The sequence below is a fragment of the Carassius auratus genome, chromosome 34 (genome assembly GCF_003368295.1).
Source record: "Carassius auratus strain Wakin chromosome 34, ASM336829v1, whole genome shotgun sequence".
NCBI classification, from domain to species: domain Eukaryota; kingdom Metazoa; phylum Chordata; class Actinopteri; order Cypriniformes; family Cyprinidae; genus Carassius; species Carassius auratus.
The window spans coordinates 18,112,301-18,125,989 of NC_039276.1; the positions used below are offsets into that span (position 1 = coordinate 18,112,301).

Below are 13,689 nucleotides of genomic sequence, written 5' to 3' on the forward strand. Positions count from 1 at the left end.
AAAAAAAAATTTCCCCACGTGAGGACAGTTTGGTCCACTGGATGGAGCCCGTCTAATGTTTGTATCTCAGGGAGGAATGGAGGCGTGTCTTTACTGTAAACATGAGTCAGGAAGAACTCCCTAAACTCTTCACTGCAGATTATTTACGCCTTCTTTAACAGTATTTTCTTCAAATCTAAACTTTTCACTCGACTCTGACTTTGTCCTCGGTAAGATGTTCTTCTGTCTGATAATGACATGACAAATTAGCGAGAGAAATACTGCAGCTGGATTTGGATTATTATTGTCTGTTTAACTACTTTCTATCAGCAGAAAGATTGTAACTTGAGAAATGTAACATGTTTTAAGCGTGTGTCAATATAAATAATGTGCATAAATCTGATTTGTTTAATGAATAGTCGATGAGCTTACTCGAGTGTTTCTGTTGATATTTACTAATAGAAAACATATTATTTTTGTAGTTTTCCAGTGATTATTGTTTACTGTAGGACTAATTTCAGTGTTTCTTAGTCTTTCTATCGCTTTTCTCTACATCTGCAGATACTCCTGGCACCATGACAGTGTTTGAAAACTGTACTGTGGTGTTAGATGTCAAAAATCTGCCTTTTAAAGAGAAGAATAAACTGAGACTAGCTCTTCTGGAGAATGGAGGAAACATCTCATATGTCATCAACAAAGAGGTGTCTGTTCATTTTTCCTCTTACGCAACATCTTTCTTTTTTTGTGTTATCAAAACTAAAAGAGCAGCTACTCTGAGAGTTTGTTTACACGTAGATAAAGAATTGGGTTTTAAATTACATTTACACAATTTACAAACATTTGGTTTGTTGAACCCTCTGATACTGTTCAATAAAAATAGTTAAAAATACAACAGCAACATTTATAATCCAGAGACTAGATGCATATTATTGCCAGCCACTGAGAACAATTGTTTTTTTTACTTCTGGTGAAGTAAAGTGATGAATTAACTACTCTAATGCTTGACTAATTTTATGTTGTAATGTAGATGTAGCTGAATTTTATGCTTTACTGTATAATGCGTAAAGTAGGTAACAAATGTTCTTTGGTCCTATTGAGTCACTAAAGAGCTTTAGTGAATCTTCTGACCTCCGTTTATCTCCTCCAGTGCTCTTTTGTAGTCACTAGCAGTGTGAATGACCTGAGCAGTAACCGGCAGCGCAGCATCCAGAAGCTCCAGATCCCAGTGGTCGGGACGCAGTATGTGTGGAGCTGTCTGGACCAAGGGCATCTCCTGCCTTTGACGGAGCATGATTTGGCCCCACAGCTGGCGTATCCCGGCTCTCAATTCCTTCCCCGTTCAGGTAGGACTTTCTTGTTCCTCGTTTAAGTAATTCTCTTCTTTCTTTGTTAAAACAGATGTTTGTCTCGAGTGATACTGTAAGATTTACTTACATCAGATGTTAAAAGAGGTGGATTGACAGATGGGAGTGTCACAGCCAGATTAGATTTATTTGCTCACAGTGGGTGTGTGTTTTTCTGTATTTGTGTATGTTTCTGCTTGTGTTGCAGTGCATTTTTGTTGAGAAATGTATTTGATGTTATATTTGGGTTATAAAAGTGAGATGTAACCATTTATTTCTATTGCGTGGTTGACCTAATGTTTTTTTTTTCACTATAAAGAGGTAAAAGAGTCGACACACAAACTAGAAAAAGAGAAGTTCAAAGGTCACACTGATATCACAAAGACTGAGCTTGAGAAGGGTGGACCCCGTCCTGACAGGTTCAGGTGCGCTCTTGTTTTTTTGTCAGTCTCAGAGTTCATTCAACTTTTTTATCATTTTCAACAGCACTTGTCCTGTTTAGATGTGCTTTTTTACCTGACTGTATCTTTTTATTTACTCAATGCAGAGTTTATAAAGAAGGCGACCATGGGCTGCCTGAATTTCCTTCTTATTTTCAAGTAGCCAAGTATTCGGTTTTTGAGAGGGTGAGTGAGCATCAGTCACATTAACATTATTAGTGGACATCAGGGGAGAAAATAACATAAATAAATAAAAGGTATGATGAGCCTTCAGCACTGCACCACTGTTTGAAAGTGTTTTCATGTCTGCAAGTGTTGGATTGTGTGTTGCAGGTCAAACCCAAGGCTTTGTCTGTTTTGGAGCTGCAGAGTGCCAAAGGCCGAGCAGGCCAGCAGTATCGTGTGTTGTGTTCAGTCTTGCGTGAAGCTGAGGTTTGGTGATCCTGAATGTTGTTTAAAATTCAGCTTGTTATGATTGGAGTCACAGATGGTGCTGGAGATGCTGAATTTGTCTTGTGATGACTGTGATGGCTTTCTCTCGCTATAGACCGCTGTGGTTCAAGACAAGCTTGTGTTCTGCGTGAGGTCTGAAGATGCAGTGGAAGCATATCTGCAGCTGATGAAGGAGATGGAGACAGAGGGATTCACAAAGACACACACACTTCCCCCTGAGGTTGAGCGCTTGGCATCCTACAGCCTGCAGCAGGTTAAATAAACACAACGCAGATCTGATTTTATTCATTTGATATGTGTATAACGTGTGTCTAATGTGAAATAATTGCTCACTCTTTTGATTGCAGCTGCTGTTGGAGGAGAAGCTGAACTGCAGCACATTATCACAGGAAGTTGGTGTCTTTGTGGAGCTGGTTTGGACTGAAGCTCTCGGGTCCCTTAGTAACATCCTGACAGTCCCTGTCTCCAGAATCAGCCTCAATGATGTGAGAAGGAGCTTAGATAACCACACACAGCTCAGTAAAGACGCTGACAGGAGTGGTGTATGTCTAATGGCTCCTGCTGTGTTTATTGGCTCTGTGCTGTTGCAGGTGAGCAGGGTGGAGGGATTGTTACTGCAGGCACAAAAGACGGAGAAAGAGGATGAAGTCAAAGCCCTGCTGGAGGAGGTCAACACTCTTCTACCCCTCAGAATGATCGACCCTCCTTCCAAACACAAGCTTGTGTCTCAGAAGCTAGACCTTTGTCAGGTATCACATACATCAATTATAGTATCAATTATTATATATATTTTAGGATCAGAGTGTAATGATGTACGCCAAGCCAGTTGAAAAATAGATAAATCATTACTGATTAACACACAGATTTAAAAGAAAAAGAAATAACTAATACAATGATTATCTAGTTTTAATAATAGTCAAATACTGAATGAAATTCCTATATACTTGAAGATTTTGGTAGATGTATTTGGATTTTTAAAATGCAGTGCAGATTTGACCTTTTTCCTCTTTTATCTCTTCTGTGGTCTCCAGCTGATCAGAGATATTGTAAATGTCAGTGAGGCCACTCTGGGAATCCCCTCGCTCTCGTCTTTGGGAAAGTATCGAGCTCTGAGGTGCAGCATTGAGGTTGTTCCACCACAAAACCCTGAGTTTCATGTTGTCTCTCAACTGCTTCAGGACAGGTCAGCTTGATTGTGATGATTGTGGTCTGAAGTTCAAACATGAATATATGTCAAAACACATCTTTAAATGATGGTGTTAATCTTGTATCCATTACAGGCCTGTTCAGATTCAGCAGATACTGCGTGTCAGCAGAGGGGTGGAGCTTCAGATGTTTAGGGAGGATTTAGGCAACATTAAACCCCTCCTCCACTCCACTAGTTCCAGCAGCTTTGTTGGAATACTGTCACGGTAAGAGCACATTCTTAAAAATAAAAAACTTTATTTACATGCAATGACAAAACAACGCACATCTACAGTGTGTCTGTCACATACTTTATATACTGTACCATAGAGCAGTAAGTGAAGACAGACAGTGCTTGTGGTTGAACCATGTTTCTTCTGGCTAATATTAAAAACTAAATAAATTATAATTAATGCTCCATATGAATTTAAGTGTCCCACACACTTATGTAAAACTGAATGTAATGTACAAATGAATGGTCATACATTTTGAGATTTGCTAAAGATGACGTTAACCAGTGTTATTAAATTGTTATTATTATTTTTTTTTATATTAACTTCACTGAATTTTGGCAAGTTAATCTCAATTTAACAATCAAGAAAATGAGGAATACAAAAAAAAAAAAAATACAATAGACCAATCATGAAAAAAAAATAACGATATATAATATTTGATTATACATTGAGCGAAAGTTACTAAGTTACTAATTTACAAAGTTACTTTTTGTAAAGTCTATTCAGTTTTTTCTTTTAAAGTCTTTTATTTTTTCATTTTTTAGCTTTTCTGAGAAAATGGTTGATATAAATATGATTAATTGTCATTTGATCAGCATATGGTGTAATTAATTGAATATATATTTTCAAACATTCTTTATAGAGGTCTGCTGCTGCCCAGGGTTGGAGTTGAACAGCATGGGATCGAGAGAACGGATATCGGGAATCTTGGAGGAGGAATCTACTTCAGTGACTCTCTAAAGTCAGTTATCTTTCGCATTACTCATCTCTTCATGTTACATATTAATAAATAATATGAATCACTTTAATGACAGCTGGAGATTTTATCCAGTCAGTAAGTTTGTTCTCTGTGTTAAAGGACTAGTGTGAAATACTCCAAGCCCAGTGTAACTGACGGCTCTCGGCTGCTGTTGGTGTGTGAAGTGGCTTTGGGTCGGTGTAAGGACCTGCTGAAGAAAGACACCACTTTGACTTGCGCTCCTGACGGCTGTCACAGTGTACACGGAGTCCGCCGCTCTCCCAGCAGACTCTCTGACTTTGAGGTGCTTTTCTTACTCATTTTCTGATGTGATGTGATCTGATCTGATGTGACCCTTGCGTTTGTGTTTTTATATTTGACAGGATGATGAGTTTGTCGTCTATAACACAGAGCAGATCAGAATGAAGTATGTGGTCCAGTACAGTCTGGAGGGGGACGAGTTAAAAGAGTTCCAGCCTCATATTAACACTCAGCTCATGCAGATCACGGACACAACCGCTGATGTCTGTGAGTAACATCCAGTGAACAGGACATGCTGAGAGAGACCAGCTTTTATATTTGGAGGAATTAGGACTCCTTGGTGCCAGCATGGTGCCAGGATCAGATTAATAAATTACAATATATTTGCTTGATATTTTCTAAAGGAAAGCAAACTATTTTAGAAAAGAGTATTAAATAATAACATTTAACTGTTGCTCTGTAAAAGTGAATGCTGTAATATTTGTTGCTATATTAAGTCCTACCTCTCAGATAGATCCTTCAGGGTGTCTTGGAGGGGTGAAGTTTCTAAGTCACAAATTCTTGCTACTGGGGTTCCTCAAGGCTCAGTACTTGGACCACTTCTCTTCTCCATCTACATGACGTCATCATGATCTGTCATTTAGAAGAATGGCTTTTCCTATCACTGCTAAGCTGATGACACTTAACTGTGCTTCTCATTTCAACCAGATGATCCGACGGTAGCTGCTCACATTGCAGCCTGTCTGAGTGACATTTTTAGCTGGATGAAAGACCATCACCTTCAGCTTAACCTTACTAAGACAGAACTGCTGGTGGTTCTAGCAAACTCATCATTTCATCACAACTACTTTATACAGCTGGGTTCATCAACCATAACTCCAGGACAGCCAGAAACCTAGTTGTGATCGATCATTAAGCTTAACAGACCATATTGCTAAAACGACCCGGTCCTGCAAATTTGCCCTATATAACATTAGGAAGATTAGACCCTTCCTGTCAGAGCAAGCTACACAACTTCTTGTCCAAGCTCTTGTTCTCTCCAGACTGGACTATTGTAATGCCCTCCTGTGCTCTACCACTTGAACTACAGGAACACTTTGGATAAAAGTAACTAAGTCACTTTGGATAAAAGCAGTGGTTTTGTGTGATTGTGTGTTTTTAGTGTCCAGTGATGACGGTGAGGGATTGGAGTCCACTAAGAATCCTCTAGAGGAGATGAACGCAGGTTTGCTGGACAGCAGTGGTCAGAAACTTCCTCTACAGGCTGTCAATGTGAAGTGCAAGCTGATGGACCTGCTGTGTCAGGTATGATGCTACAGCAGTGGACTGCGGTGTGGAATTTAAAAGAAATGTTGAGAAATGAGTGAGATAAAGGACTTCTTCACATATAGAAGTACAAGATGGGTAATCAAACCTAATAAACTGAAACTAGAACAAGAGAGAGGCTACTGGAAAAAAAAGACATGAGAAGAAATAAGAAGCAACAGAATTAACAAACTAAAAGACAGATAATGAAATTCCATGTAGACCAGAACAATGAATTATAATTTCAAATCACAACCGTAACTTTGTCTCCACTTTTACCAGGTCATCATTTTTCAGACCTACACAAACCAGAGTGCTGTTCCCATTGAAGCAAAGTATGTCTTTCCACTGGAGGAGACGGCAGCAGTGTGTGGATTTGAAGCCTTTATCAATGGAAAACACGTCATTGGAAAGGTGCAAATCATTCAGAATTTATCAAATAAATTCTCTGCTTTTTAACCTCTTTCTCATCAATTTTTCATGGATCTTTTTTTCCTGTAGGTAAAGGAAAAAGAGCAGGCTCGTAAGGAGTACAAGCAAGCCATAGAGAAAGGCCATGGAGCCTACCTGATGGACCAGGATGCACCTGTGAGTTACTGTAACTGATCCGGAGCTGACGTATGTGTGAAAATGTATCAGAAAGTTTCTTTAAGGTCATGTGTTTCTGTGAGACAGGATGTATTTACTATCAGTGTGGGGAATCTTCCTCCTGGAGCCACAGTTCTGATCAAAGTGACGTTCATCACTGAGCTGCTGGTCAGATCAGGCTCTATAATCTTCTCACTGTCCGGCAGCGTGGCACCATGGCAACAGAGCGCCGCCCTTAATCAGACAACTCAGGTATGATGGGCCTTTGTCACTCTGTTTAACATCCTGTTTGGCCTGATGATTGTTGCAGTGTTTTGACTGACAGTTGTGTTGCATTTCAGGCAACTGTTGAAAAGATTGGTGTGACGGAGCTTCAGTCAGAGGGGTGAGAATCTCAAACGCTGGAGAAATCACAGAGAAATTCACTAAAGATTCACTAAAACTGCATCTGCTGATGAGTAACAATATAGAAGACAATTATTTAATGTAGCAAATCACATTTTTAACATAATTTAACACTTAACCTTTAACCTTTATAACATCATGCTTTATATACAGTAGCACCTGGTCTAGTTGAACTGTGGATGGTCACTAAATAAGGCACAGGGTTGTTGTAACTCTCTTTGATTTGTTCCCTCTCTCTTTCTTCAGAGAGTTTTCTCTGTCTATGTCGATTGAAATGCCTTATGAGATCATCAACTTGAGCTCTTCACACCGCATCAAAACCAAGGTTATTAATTTGACTAAATACTGTATTTTCTGAAGTAAAAGAAACAATCGTTTGTGACCCATATTAACAGTTTTAGTGTTTTCTCCACTCAGAGGACAGACTGTAAGGCAGTGATCAGCACGTTACCGGGACAGACTCTGGGATCTGAAGGGTTACAGGTGTCCTTCAGTCTTTCTAATATCCACATGCCCAGGATGTGGGTCGAGAACCATCCGGATAAAGATAGTCAGGTAAAGAAATCTGATTTTAATCTGTTTTTCTGTGTCTTGGATATTTATCAGCATATTGCAGACAAAAATCTTACGCAGCGTGACAATAATGAAGACTGATTCTGATCTGATCTCTGCAGGCCTGCATGCTGGTGTTTTATCCTGACTTTAAGTCAATCGGGGTGTCCAGCTCTGGAGGTCCGTCCAGTGTGAGCGATGTGGTCATTCTACTGGACTCCTCCAAGTCCATGCGGGGAGACGCCATGCTAAACGCTCGCAGGATTGCCCTTCAAGTCCTCAAATCTCTGGATCACTCACTGAAGATCAACATCATCTCTTTCAGCACTGGTTAGTGCTCACTGAAACTATCTGATTTTGTTTTATCGAGCATCAAGTGGACATTTTATTCTTGTGATCAGAGTGAAGCATTGTGGGTAAATGTGTGTTTTTACAGATTACAAGGAAGCGTTTCCTGCCCCATTGCCTTTATTTGAGGCATCTGAAGCAGCCAGAAAGTTTATTATGGTGAGGAATGTTTAAAAATGGTTAAAGATGGTTCTGAATCTCAGTTCCTTTGCGTCTCATTGCATTTTCCCTCTCTTCAGTCGTGTAGCGGCTCTGGTGGCAGCACTGATCTGTGGCGGCCTCTCCGGATCCTGAGTCTGCTGCCTCCCTGCTGGGGCGTGAGGAACATCCTGCTGCTCTCTGATGGACATGTTCAGAACCAGCCTCTGACCCTACAGCTGGTCCGAGAAAACTCCTGCCACACGCGCCTCTTCACCTGCGGACTCAGGTCTGCCTTTAAACAAATCCCTTTATTTTTCTCCTTCACTTCCAATGAATTTCTGAACCTGCAGTTTGATTGTGTTTGTGTTTGTCTAGCTTGACAGCCAATCGTCATATGCTCAGAGCTTTGGCTCAGGCAGGTGGAGGAACATATGAATTTTTTGACACAAAGATGAAACACACTTGGACAGAGAAGGTGAATCACGCTCTTTATTTGTTTAGTTTTTTTAATAACTTAAAAGGAAAGATAATCTTTGCAATATGGGCCAGTCTGAGGCTTGAATTGAAGAGATTTGTGGGTAATTTCAGGTGCGTGCTCAGGTTGAGCGTATGGAGTCTCCAGGCTGCAGATCAGTGGCAGTGAAGTGGCAGCAGTTTAGTCCCACAGCGCCCCGTCCTGTTCAAGCCCCTTCACAGCTTCACGCCCTCTTCAGTGACTGTCACTCTCTGGTGTACGGCTTTGTGCCTCACTGCACTCAGGTACACACACTGTACTGTTATATCAGTGCATATAAGTAAAGATGATTAAATATTCTTCTTTGTGTTCATTTATTGACAAGCAGTATGGAAAACACCTTGATTATTTAAATTAGAAATAATGTACAGCTGTATAAATAATAAAATCTTAAATCTAAATCTCAATTGTCATTTCAATCAATATACTGTGTGTAATACACTATAAAGACTGAATTAAACAGTTATTTGTGTGTTCATTCATTGCTTTGAATTGTGTACTATTTACTCGTTTAGGCCACACTGTTTGGTGATTTGAGTGGACAAGAGATCAAAACCATGGTTTCCACCACAGAACTACAAAAGACAAAAGGAACTGTGAGTCAGCATTAAATACTTCATATAATCTGAAACCTCATCAGTTATTCATCAGGAGTTAGAAGTGTGTGTGTGTGTGTGTGTGTGTGTGTGTGTGTGTGTGTGTAGTTCCTTCACAAGTTAACAGCAAGAGCGATCATCAGAGACTATGAAGATGGCATTCTAGGCAACAGTGAGGCAGAACACGAGGTACAATATTTGGCTACATAATGGTCATTTTTATATAACTGTCAGATTTTATAACAGGAGAACTTAACTTGCTGTCTTTTTTCTCTTTTCTATCAGGGGAAGAAAGCAGAGCTGAAGTCCTACATCATTGAGCTCAGTAAAGAGTTCTCCATCTTGTCCCAGTTCACAAGTTTTGTCGCCATTGAAGAGAGGGTACGATTACTGCTAATTTAAGGATTATGTGTTCAGATCATTCCTTGAACTTATAAAGTATTACAATATAAAAATGAATGACAACAATATTTTTACATATTTATTTACAAACTCACCCAAAAAAGGTTTATGCACGATCCAATTAAATAATTATAATAAAAATATATTATTTCAACAAAATGTTAATGAAAATTAATAAATAAATAATTTAAAATGAAAACAAAATAAAAAGATCTGTGCACATTGAGAATTGCATTTTCTGACTTATGACACTTAATGGCCAAGTGGGGGAAATGTTTTACCAATGCTGATAAATAAAAAATACCAACATTGTTTTGGCCTTGACGATGTCACTCAACTTCTACTAAAGTGTGAAATATAAAAATCAAACTGAATGACTTCTGTAACCTCAGTTGCTCTTTGCAGGACCAGAATGAGCTTGACACTGGATTCACAGATATTCCTAAAATCATATCAGAAGAGGATGTGGATATTTTACCATACATGGGCTGGACTGAAGAGAAGCCGAAAGATGTAAGGGTAACAACAAAATGGTCTTTTACAACTGTTGTCATATAAATGTAGCACCATGTAATGTATTCACAACAATGCATTTAATATATATATTTATTTGTATTTTATTTATTTTTTTCAGATAGAATCAAAAGAATTGTCCAGTAGCAGCTCCTCGTATCATGTTTTGGATAAGGATTACATGGAAGAATGCATCTGGAATAAAATATCTTTTGAAATGGATCATTACGAAATGGCAGAACCACCTGTCTCTCAGCCATTATGTTATGCTGCTTGTACCATCCAGAGTCCTCCTCATTCTGAGAGTAGTACTTTCGGTTTCATAGGCTCACACAAGGATTTCACAGATTCGGATGAGTTTGGTATTTCCACTCCAGAGCCTTTGACAAAGGCTCGCCGTCGCCGGGCTTACCCTATGACTTGTAGTGACAGGCTTCCCCTTCAAGATGCCGAAATGCCTTCTTGTTATTCCTCCATGAGTGACGAGCGTTGCTTTAACGAGACTGCCTGTTATTTATCTAGGAAAAAAAGAGGAAAGGCACGCTTGCCACAACGTTTTTCACGACCTCAAGACACTTTGTCAAAACTGAGAAGTAAATCTGACACAGTGGCCTGGAATGAGCTGTTTGACCTTCAGCATGAGGTGTTTACACATGATTTAAAACACTAGATTATATACAGTATGTAAATGTTTGAGGGGATTTAAACATATGCGTTGTGTTTGGATACAGGATGGATACTGGGAGTGCACTGACAGGCTGAGCAGCTTCCTCAACCTGGACATAGACTTTTTTGCCAATGTCTTCCTTAAGGAGAAAGGCATCCGTTCTTTTGGTAAGATGTTTTACATGCTTGTTTCTGGTCTGGTCCATATTGTAGATTATTCTCTACAAGAACCGCTCATTTAGACAGGAAGAGACATCTGACTGACACGTAAAGCAACCAATCACAGTTTGTTTATATGTGGCATGTAGGTGCCATATGTACCTTGTGAGCACAACTGTTTCCAGACAGACTGAGAAAAACACCTGTGCCTTTACTGTGTAACACCATCCAATCACAGTAAAGCTCTCTAGACTGAGAAAGTGCTTTCCTGTTTAAAGTGCAGTATGCATCAGGCTGAACCTGAATATAGTTTCAAATAATCTAATCTTTATTTTTGAGGCACAGTTTGTCAGTGTGAATCAGTTAATCAGTCAGATGTTTTGTGTGTCAGGTGTGAAGGCTCATGCTGACATTCTGAGGCTGGTGGCGACTCTGCTGGTGCTGCAGCTGATCCGGGTGAAGAAGCTGGCAGTGGGACAGCTGCTCGAGTCTCTCCTCCGGCTGAAAGAGTCCCAGGAGCCTAGGTACCAGCTCACGTCCTCATGCAGCGCATTGATTTACTCTTGTATTTTTGGATCCATGACTTTGTACTCTTCTCCATTCAGACCGATGTACTGGGAAGCAGTGAAGAGGGCCGTGGACTGGGCCTGCCGGACAGACAGACAGTATCCGTGTGTGTGCAGCAGGCTGGAGATCGGCTGGGATTGGGAATCATCTACACGTCAACTACTGGGCTGTGATTCTCCACACCCATATTCCCCACTCAGACCTGTTCTGGAGAGACGTACAGGTGTATCAGTCATGTAGAAACTGGACAGACACTTCCCTCTTCATTGACAGTTGCTGCTTCACTTTGCTGTTTGCTTATATTGCTTGCTTAATAAATGTCTTTATGAGACTTGAGCTTTATAGTGCTCTCAAAATTATATTTTGACTTCATAAGATGCTTGAATTTCATTGTATTTAAAAGAAAATATTAAAAAGTGCCCTTTTTGCTAGAACCTTTTTTTCTGAACTAGACATTTGTTCAGTCAATTATCTGTCATGAGTCCGGACTCGGTGGTCCTCCCTTTCACCAACAGAGGGCACCACTTCCATTCTCCCGGACTCATCACCTTCACCCACTCACACATTCATTTACACACCTGGTTCACTCTGTACACCTGTGCACATACTCACTCACACAGCTGTTCCCAATTTGCTCACGAGTATATAGTTTCGTCTCACACACCACTCTGTCTGGCAGGGCCGTGCAGAGACCTTTGGAGGGACAGGTGCTCAAAGTATAAAAGGGGCACATGGAACAAGGCTTTAAATAGCGTGGTTCAAAATAGCAATACAGCAATATATTGTGAAGCATTCCTTGCCGATTTGCGTATTGATATGGATGATTATGTATTGATATGGCAGCAAATGCTGTGATGCAGTTTTTAAAAAGAAAAAGACTAGAAGAGACAATTTTAAGTTTAAAAGTAAAAAAATAAAAATTATTTCCACCTAATAATAGCTCTGGGATGAGAAACTGAAATGTCTTAAATTGTCCCAACCTGATGGCTTTTTCTTCTCTGTTCTACAGAATAATTAAGAAGAGCTGTTATAGTAAAAACTACAGAAAACACTCTACATTTTCCTCTTTCTCACCAGCTTCTGTCTCCTGGCTTGCTTACCTGCTCTTTCTGTCACTTGTGCGTCTACATTTGCCTCTTTTTCTTCCTCTATCTCCATCTCCTCATCTGATCTATTACTTTCCAGTCTCTGTCCATCCAGGAGCAAGGCACAATCTACTATTTCATTATCAATCTATTATTTTAAACATCACTACTATTCTTGCACCTAATCAATAAGTCCATCTTAAATATTGATACAAAACAATAAACAACTGAGTCATGCTATGAAAGCACTGTATAACTTATATAGGCTTATGTTTTATTTATTTTTCCCTTTTATTCAAAACAATTCCAAACATGCTTAATATATCAGGAAATATCTCGATCCTCAAACGTATAAGTAAACGCGTTTTGCACCTTTATAGATTGTTATTTGATCAATAAATGCAAAGGTAGTGTAATCTATTAACTACACATAAAACCCCGACTTTTTACATAAGTGCCATATCATGCCATAAAATATTTTTAATACGACTGAATTTGCATTTAATGTAAATTTTAATAACAATATTGTAAGTTACTTATTTTAACACTTTCGTTTTTCAGAGAGTAAAGAACATTTACATTATCAAATAACATTTTCATTCAGTTTAGCCAGAGTTCAGGCACTCTCAAAAACTACCATTACAATCACTGAAGCACTTTACATTACATTATGCACATCAGGATTTTTTTTAGTTTTCTCTCTCTCTCTCTGAAGAAAGAATTCGCTAAATAATTCAGTCAGCGAGCAAGTGAACAAAAACACCGCGTTTCATGATGACTCTTCTGCACGTCTCCGATTGGCCATTGCATTCGCGCAACAGAACCGTTGATTGGTTATCATGAAGGTACGAACGTCTCTGGCTCAGCGCCAGCCAGCGAACACAGATTTGAATTTTTAGCAGCTGATGCTGAACGATCTAATCACAACAGTGTGATTATATCAAATAGATAAAAAAAATTTTGGTCGTTTGGAAGCTGCATTTAAAATCAACTTGGCTCAGAAATCATTGAATGGGCATGACGCCTCTGCCCTGCCTGTGAAACGTTTCTCCCTCAAACAGGCTAAACGTTACTCTACACTACAGGCTACACACCGCAATATAAACAACATATCTGCATGTTCTCACATCACGTCATTCTTGTAAAATAATAATAAGTAAATAAATATCAAAATCACTTCGCTGAGAATGAAACACCACTTACCAGCTTCCGCGG

At 39.4% G+C, this 13,689-nt stretch overlaps 1 protein-coding gene across 1 annotated transcript in view; it reads left to right on the plus strand.

Annotated features, from left to right (window-relative positions):
- The first annotated feature begins 77 nt into the window (after positions 1-77).
- The window catches only part of LOC113053421 (poly [ADP-ribose] polymerase 4-like), a 27,730-nt gene continuing 14,118 nt past the window's right edge, over positions 78-13,689 (plus strand). Inside the window, exons 1-34 of the mRNA XM_026218434.1 lie at positions 78-209; positions 541-680; positions 1,127-1,322; positions 1,642-1,747; positions 1,870-1,948; positions 2,096-2,194; positions 2,310-2,468; positions 2,563-2,700; positions 2,806-2,964; positions 3,247-3,398; positions 3,496-3,627; positions 4,277-4,375; positions 4,493-4,676; positions 4,756-4,900; positions 5,796-5,938; positions 6,221-6,352; positions 6,440-6,526; positions 6,614-6,778; positions 6,868-6,911; positions 7,178-7,256; positions 7,349-7,486; positions 7,606-7,813; positions 7,920-7,990; positions 8,071-8,258; positions 8,348-8,447; positions 8,561-8,731; positions 9,002-9,082; positions 9,191-9,271; positions 9,368-9,463; positions 9,890-9,997; positions 10,119-10,640; positions 10,729-10,831; positions 11,214-11,346; positions 11,428-11,648. Coding sequence (XP_026074219.1) covers positions 555-680; positions 1,127-1,322; positions 1,642-1,747; positions 1,870-1,948; positions 2,096-2,194; positions 2,310-2,468; positions 2,563-2,700; positions 2,806-2,964; positions 3,247-3,398; positions 3,496-3,627; positions 4,277-4,375; positions 4,493-4,676; positions 4,756-4,900; positions 5,796-5,938; positions 6,221-6,352; positions 6,440-6,526; positions 6,614-6,778; positions 6,868-6,911; positions 7,178-7,256; positions 7,349-7,486; positions 7,606-7,813; positions 7,920-7,990; positions 8,071-8,258; positions 8,348-8,447; positions 8,561-8,731; positions 9,002-9,082; positions 9,191-9,271; positions 9,368-9,463; positions 9,890-9,997; positions 10,119-10,640; positions 10,729-10,831; positions 11,214-11,346; positions 11,428-11,629 — 4,626 coding nt within the window. The 5' untranslated portion in view covers positions 78-209; positions 541-554 and the 3' untranslated portion in view covers positions 11,630-11,648. The remainder of the gene's footprint in view (positions 210-540; positions 681-1,126; positions 1,323-1,641; positions 1,748-1,869; positions 1,949-2,095; positions 2,195-2,309; positions 2,469-2,562; positions 2,701-2,805; positions 2,965-3,246; positions 3,399-3,495; positions 3,628-4,276; positions 4,376-4,492; positions 4,677-4,755; positions 4,901-5,795; positions 5,939-6,220; positions 6,353-6,439; positions 6,527-6,613; positions 6,779-6,867; positions 6,912-7,177; positions 7,257-7,348; positions 7,487-7,605; positions 7,814-7,919; positions 7,991-8,070; positions 8,259-8,347; positions 8,448-8,560; positions 8,732-9,001; positions 9,083-9,190; positions 9,272-9,367; positions 9,464-9,889; positions 9,998-10,118; positions 10,641-10,728; positions 10,832-11,213; positions 11,347-11,427; positions 11,649-13,689) is intronic.